This window comes from Orycteropus afer, unplaced genomic scaffold (genome assembly GCF_000298275.1).
Source record: "Orycteropus afer afer isolate SDZICR_OR568_19922 unplaced genomic scaffold, OryAfe1.0 scaffold00424, whole genome shotgun sequence".
In the NCBI taxonomy this organism is placed as follows: Eukaryota; Metazoa; Chordata; class Mammalia; order Tubulidentata; family Orycteropodidae; genus Orycteropus; species Orycteropus afer.
This window is the reverse complement of record NW_006922011.1, coordinates 307,794-315,653: the sequence shown is the minus strand read 5'-3', so window position 1 is coordinate 315,653 and position 7,860 is coordinate 307,794. Positions and strand designations below refer to the sequence as shown.

At 38.7% G+C, this 7,860-nt stretch overlaps 1 protein-coding gene across 1 annotated transcript in view; it reads left to right on the top strand.

The window, feature by feature from the left end:
• Positions 1-3,920: 3,920 nt before the first annotated feature.
• The window catches only part of ACYP2 (acylphosphatase 2), a 277,282-nt gene continuing 273,342 nt past the window's right edge, over positions 3,921-7,860 (top strand). Inside the window, exon 1 of the mRNA XM_007954002.1 lies at positions 3,921-4,062. Within this exon, the coding sequence (XP_007952193.1) occupies positions 3,921-4,062 (142 nt within the window). The remainder of the gene's footprint in view (positions 4,063-7,860) is intronic.

Sequence of the window (7,860 nt, the reverse complement as noted above, 5' to 3'; positions counted from 1 at the left end):
TTCTTTGACAACCTCAATCTTCTCTCCATTTATTGTGATGCTGCTCATTGGTCCAGTTGTGAGGATTTTTGTTTTCTTTATATTGAGACATAATTCCTACTGCAGACTGTATTCTTCAACCTTCATCAGTAGGTGCCTTAAATCATCCTCACTTTCAGCAAGCAAAGTTATAAATAGTAAACAATAAAAAAATATGGGAAGGAATCTATATGCATTAATATTTTCTTCATAATATATATTTTTTATGATAGTAAAAAATTAGAAGCAACCTTAATGGTAACAATAGGGGTCTTTGGAGGTAAATTTATGGTTATACCCTCTGAATGGACTTCAAAAAATTATTAAAATATTAATTGTGAAGTCTATTACAACACAGAAAAAGGAAGGATAAAAATTTAATTCATACTATCACTATTTAAAGCATGGATAGAAAAGAACATACAACATAATAGTTATGGAAGAGATATTCATTTTATTTTCAAAAGTTTCACTAATTATGCACAGAAGTTTCTATTATTTAAAATTAGCTTCACTATGAGAAATATTTGCTTAAAACTTCTGAAGTCTTAGAATGATATTCTATGCTAAAATGCTGCACAACATTTCTGTTTGCTAAATGTTCTGCTGTTGGCAGACAGTAAATTTTTTAGCTAAGCAAATGTCAGTTGTTGCTATAGCACTTCTAAAATTAAAATAGAGTTACATAATATTTGGCAGTGGTAGTCTTGGGTAAATATGGAGAAAAGTCAAAGATCGATTAAGAAAAGGAAAATGTCAACCTCCCTAGTCAGAGACAGGATCAGTCAGCCAGTGACAGGATCTTAACACAGGTTGGGACCCTACTGTTATGAATCAAATTCTGTCCTCTCAAAATATGGGTTGGAATTCTTATCCTTATACGTGTGATCAAAGCCCTGGTGGAGCAATGGTTGAATGCTCAGTTGCTAAGGGCTCGGCTGCTAAGGGAAATGTTGGTAGTTTGAACTCACCAGTGGCTTCAAGGGAGAAAAAAGCTGGTGATCTGCTCTTGTAAAGATTCCAGCCTACTGACACCATAGTTTCAGGGGACATCTAGGTCAACAGGCATAATTAGTCCATAAAGACAATGTTCTACATCCTACTTTGGTGAGTAGTAACAGATCTTAAAAGCTTGTGTGTGGTCATCTAAGATACAACTATTGTTCTCTTCCTATCTGGAGCAAGTAAGAGTGAAGAAACTCAAACACTCAAGGAAACAATTTGACACGAACCACAGCTTTCACTACTTAGAGACCAGCAGAACTAACTTGATGGTGCCCAGTGACCACTATCTACTATTCTGATCATGATCACAGTAGAAGGTTCTAGACAGAGTGGGAGAAAAGTACAGAACAAAATTCAAAATCACAAAAGACACCAGACTTACTAGTCTCATAGAACTGGTGGAGCCCCCAAGACTATGGCCTTTAGAACACCCTTCAAACCTGGAACTGAACCCACTCCCAGAGATCACCTTTCAGTCAAACAATAGACAGGCCTATAAAATGAACAGTAACAACTGTGAGGAATGTGCTACTTGTAATAATCAACCCATATGAGACCAAAAGGACAGCATTTGCTCAAAAACAAAAGTTCAGAGGCAGAAGAATTTAGAAAAAGTCCAGCAAATGGAAACAGGGAATTCTAGGAGAAAGTGAGATGAGAGCTATTACATTGAGGATTGCAACTAATGTATACATTGTTGAATGGGAAACTAATTTGTTTTATAAAGTTTCACTCAAACCAAAATAAAATATTTTTTAAAAAGAAAAAAGATTACAGCCTAGGACATCCTATGGGCAGTTCCACTCTATCATACAGGGCTGCAATGAGTCAGAATCCACTCAATGGCACACAACAACATACCTATGGGTATAATCTTATTTGGGAATAAGTTTTTTGCTATGTTAATGACCAATATCAGGGTATGTCCCAAACCTAATCACTCTGAGTTACAGTAAGAGCAGATAAGACAGAAACACATACTAGGGTAGACAGATGCTATGTGAGCATCACCAAGAACCAAGGGGCACCCAGATCTACCAACAAAGAAGGAAACCACATGGGAATGATGCCGATTTGAACTTTTAGCCTCCAGGACTGTAAGAAAATAAATTTCTGTTCTTTAAAGCCACTCGTGCCATTTGTTACAGTAGCACTAGGACACAAGACACCTACTATGTGGAAGGGACAGTACTAATGGGTAAGACACATCTAAGTAACTAGGATTAAATCTAGTAAGGTCTTGCTAAGGACAGTGAAAGTCTGGTGTGGAGGAAGTATTCCAAATAAACTACACCTGAGCACAACGATTTTTTTTTTTTTTCTTTTAAAAAAGGTCAGGGTATGTTTAGAGACCACAAAAGTGTCTTGATTACAGGTCACTTGTGAGATGCTTATGACATTCATGAAGGCTGAAGAGTTTAAGCTTTATTTTCCATGCAGTGGACTCAGAAGATACTTGAGAAGAAAGACTAAAGGTCTCTGTTGATTCTAAAGTCTACATGGAATGAATTAAGAGATAAGAGATCTTTGCAATAAACCAGGCCTTCATTATTATTTCTAATGTAAACTGATCTTGATTAGCACCTCCAGAATACTGTAGTTTACTTTAAAATGAGTTAATCACATTCTAACCAAGTTTTAGATGAGTTTTGGTATTACCTAATAGAATTGGCACATAATAGCAATCAGATTGCAGTGGATTATTTTAACTAGCCAGATGTGGAAAAATATGTAAAGCAATTGAAGCCAACAAAAATATGTTGAGAAATGCAGTCTCACAAGCAAAAGGATTTGGAATTCTAGAAAAAGTAGATTATCAATAGTTGTATCCCGATCTTTTGGAGTGGTAGATTTATTTAAACAGCTTACTATTAAGTAGTCATGTGACGCCTAACGGCCACTATACACAGATTATGCGATTTGGACGCTGTCCTAACATGATATAATATACAAGCTGTCTTCAGATTACAGCTTTAGAAACCCTATGGGGCAATTCTACTCTATACTATAGGGTTGCTATGAGTCGGAACGGACTCCACCGGAACGGATCTAACTTAATTAAGTTTTTTTAAAAAAAGTATAAATTGCCTTACCCTTTTGGGAAATAAGGTCAAAATGACATTTTTTTGGGTCTCTATTAGCGTAAAAGAATTCAGATTTTGAAAACATTTCTCGTTCCAGAAAATATTACAATGCATCTAGAATATGGATTTAGGCCCAAAGCGTTTCTGTAATCTACAGTTTAAGAGGATACAGACATCATTTTCGAAGTTGGCTCAAAACAGCCAGATATATTTGACAGTTGTCTGAACATTTCATAAAAATTAACTCATTACATGCACTCGAGGAGCTTTGGTGGCACAATGGTTAATGCACTGAGCACCTAACCAAAAGGTCTGCGGTTGGAACCCATCAGGCGCTCAGTGGGAGATGAGGCAGTCTGCCTCTGTCAAAGTCACAGCTTTGGAAACCCTCTGGGCACATCTACTCTGTCCTATAGGGTCACTAAGACTCGGAATGGATTCAATGACTAAGTGTGGTTTTGGTTTTAAACAGACTCAATCACCGAGTCCCTCACTTGAAAATCAACCAAGTTTGGTCACCGAACTATCGACATCAGGGCACAGCATCGGGCTCTTATTTACAAATGCTGAGAAATAAGCACAGTTTCCAAGTGACTTGAGAGCGCGCGCCGCGGGGCGCAACCTTTCCAGCGCAGCCAGCTGGGAAGTCCGGTTCCAGCGCGCGGGGGGCACCAGGCCGAGCGGCTTCTCCTTTCGTGTCCCCGGCTGCCCCCGTTCCCGGGTCCCCACGTCTCATTTGCCGTCTCCCGACGCGTGACCCCGCGCGCTCGCGTCCCGGACCGGTGACAGGAGCGAGGTGCGCCAGGCGGCCCCATGAGCCTCCTCCCTCTCGCGGCCGCCGCAGTCGCAGCGCCCCGAATCCCGCTCCGGCTCTTCGGCAGAGGGCTCGCCGCCACCATGTCCACCTCTGGGTCGCTCAAATCCGTGGACTACGAAGTGTTCGGAAATGTGCAGGGTAGGGAGCCCCCTACAGTGGGAGAAGATAGAAGAAGTGTTAGGGGAGGAAGGGGAGAAGGCTGCGAGAAGCGCCTCCCCTGTTAAAGATCCCCTTCCCGGTGGGCATAGGACTTCCGCTCCACCATGACACAGCAGCCGGGGGTGGGAAGAAGTAGAAGTGCGCACGCGCGGGAGAGCTGGGGTGGGCGGGGGGAAGGACAGGGGAGGGGAGAAAGGAGTTACAAAGAAGAGGAGGGGACGGGTGGAGGAGTTGTGAGAGTGAGGAATTACATAACCTAGAGATAATGAATGAAAAGAGGGGGCCCTTCAGCTAGTGGCCCCTGTTGTTTACCACTGAAACCACTTTGGCTTTACTTGAATTCTATGAAGGACTCCTAGATGTTTGAGGGCTCACTTTGTTAGAAGTCTTGTTTCCCTGTGTAGCAGTTAAAAGAATTATTAAGTTATTTAATATTTAAATTCATTAAGTTTAGATAGTTCCAAAGGATGTACTTACTATCTAGCTTCTTGTAAACACTGATATTTGTAAATTAAAACACTAAATCATGCTTTGAAATTTACCCGATGGAGTATAAATACTGATTTGATATCTACCATTATTCTTTAAAACTATTCTCTTTAATTGTGGGAAATTTTACATAAATTCCTTTTTGAATTTGATTTACATTCAACTTCCCCCACAGAATTGTATCCAGTTGTTATGCTTGAGTGTTTTTTATTGATTATCCTATTAAACTTTTCTGCATTATGTGTATGTGTGTGTGTGCACATATAATATTTTCTGTTCATTTCTTTGACCATAGATCTCTAAGTATTAGAAATTTTTCTTCTGGATTGAGTTACAATTATGATTATGACTAGAACACAGTTGATGAAAATAGTGTAAATATATTTCAAGTTATAATAAACATTATTAAATTTAAAAGGCAAAGTTTTATTGGAAATATATCTCTTATGAGAAGGTTGGGAGTGTTTCTGGTACCTTGATTAAAGGAAAGGTTGAATCATCCTTTTACTTGGCACACTAGAGGTTTTTACACTTTAGAACAGTATACCAGAGTAAGATTAAGATGGGTGAATATGTCTTGTAAAGAGATGGGCCTGCTTGTCAAACTGTGATTGTGAGAAGGAGGACGGCTGCAGACCACAGGTGCTTTCTCAGACAGGTCAGATACAAGGAAGCGTACATGTGGAAGTTAAAGATCTGGAAATTTATTCCTTAAAATTACTCATGGCTTTGTACCCTTCAGGAAGTCTTTGGGTGCATCCAGGAGTGTGGTACCCTCATTTGAAAATCACAGTAAATCACTAAACAGTATGAAAATAATGGCAAAGATTGTCTGTCAGAATATTGTGTCTACTTGACAGAGATAACAGTAGTTAAGGGGTGTGTATATGCATGCATGCATGCGTGTGTGTGTGTATGTATGTGTGTTCACATGTGTTATTTATTGGGGATGCTTTGTCTGCTGAACATTTTACTATTGTTTACTTAATCCTCATCATAATTTTGCTTTATTATTGTTTTAACACTGAGAAAATAAAGTACAGAGAGGTTTAATAACTTGGGCAAAACCGTAGTTGACAAATGGAATTTGATCCTATATCTCTTAGACTCTAAAACTTGCATTTTTCCCTTATAGAGCATTTTCTATTAGCACACACACACAATGTATTTCTATTGATTTTTTTAACTATATAAATGCACTTTTGTGCATATCATAATTATGTGGTATATGAGGCTCAATTTTGGGCAGTAATACAGATATGAGAAAAGTAGAATATATATAAATACCCACCCATTTCTGTAGAGTCAATTTTAACTTATGTGACCCTATAGGATAGAGTAGTACTGCTCAAAATGCTTCCAAGGTTGTAATCTTCATGGAAGCAGACTGCCACATCTTTCTCCTGTAGAATCACCCACCTTTTAGTTAGCAGCCTAGAGCTTAACTACTGTACCACCAGGGCTCCTTCTACATAAATCACTCACTCACTGCCATCGAGTCCATTTTGATTCATAGCAAACCCTTTGGGTTTCCAAGGTGGTAAATCTTTACAGAGGTAGATTGCCCCATCTTCCTTCTGTGAAGCAGCTGGTGGGTTTGAACCACTGACCTTCTGGTTAGCAGCCAAATGCCTTATCCACTGTGCCACCAGAGCTCTTTATGTACATAAATAGTATTTTTTTTTTTTTTTAATCATCTTGTGGGCAATAACTACTACAGTTTGCAGTGTGTTAAATAGAAAAAAGTACATGCACACTGTTGATATAATAAGGCATAATATGTGGGCAAATTGACAATACAAGCATATACACTAGCATTTACTGAGAATTTTGATGTGCCAAGCTCTGTGCTCAACATTTTTTGTGCATTATTTTTACATGAATCATCCCATTTAATATTCAACCCTGTGACTGAAACCATTTTCCTTATATAGGTGAAGAAACTTTCCCAAGTCACACAGCTTGTTAAGGGGTAAGGCTGGGATTTGATCATTGGCAGCTCTAGTGGCACAATGATTAAGCTTGGCTGCTAACTAAAAGGTTTGTGACTTGACCCCATCTAGTGGCTCTGGTGGCATAGTGGATAAGGCATTTGGCTGCTAACCAGAAGGTCAGCGGTTCAAACTCACGAGCTGCTCCATGGAAGGAAGATGGGGTGATCTACTTATTTAGAGATTTACAGCCTCAGAAACCCAATGGGGGTCACTGTGAGTCGGAATCGACTAACGGCAGTGAGTTTGTTTTTGGTTTTTAGCAGATCTGTGGAAGAAAGACCTGTCAATCTGCTTCCATAAAGCTTACAGCCCGGAAAACCTACACGTGGTCACTATGAGTAGAAAATCAACTCCATGGCACCCAACAACAAGAAGTCCAATGCAGGAGCCCATGCTCTTAATCACTATCTTCTATTGAGTCTCCTCTCAGTACACTCTCCACCTTTATTTTGCCTTCCTCCTAACTTGTGTACTGAACACATGTATGGACTGAAGCAGGACATTTGGACACTGCCATCTGGACCATTTCATATGACCCTGAGGACATTTTTACCCCAGAAAAGTTTGAAATAGTTATTAAGTAGTTAGCACGAGAGAAAAACTGTAGCCTCTGTCTCTGTCTTCATGTTTCCCTGTCACTTACTGGCACTGTCTGTCTGTCACTACTTCTGTGTATTGATCCCTTTCTGTATTTCACAGAACTGCTCACAATTTTCTTGTAGGCTACCTAAGAAATATCTACAATTAGCTTTTTATCAAAGTCATAAAAGTTATATAGAAATAAGTGACAATAAACAATCAGCAATAACTTTTTTAAAAATTTAAATATATAAAAAGAACAAAAAATGGAACATTATAAAATTAAAAAAATGTGGAATAGTATAAAAGTTGGCTTTTTAGAAATGACTATGAAAGTAAATGTACAATGGAAGAAACTGTAATTGAGAACATTTAATATGGGCAAGATATGGGCCAACAAATAAAATTATTAAAATATTTAAATGGAAAATATTCCCAATGAAAATGGTTTTGATGACATAAAAATGAACATGGGGGAAAAAGTAGAAAATAATTTAACTGTCTCGTGTGGAAAATTATCAATGGATTAAATTGGCTTAATGAATTTACCATAGAAAATGTCTTGCAACCAAAAGCAATATTTATATTTCTATATAAACCAATATTTATATTTGTATATAAACCAAGGGAGCTCTGGTAGCATAGTGGCTAAGACACTTGCCTGCTAACCAGACGGCTGGTGGTTCAAACCCACTAGCCACTCCTCGGAAGGAAG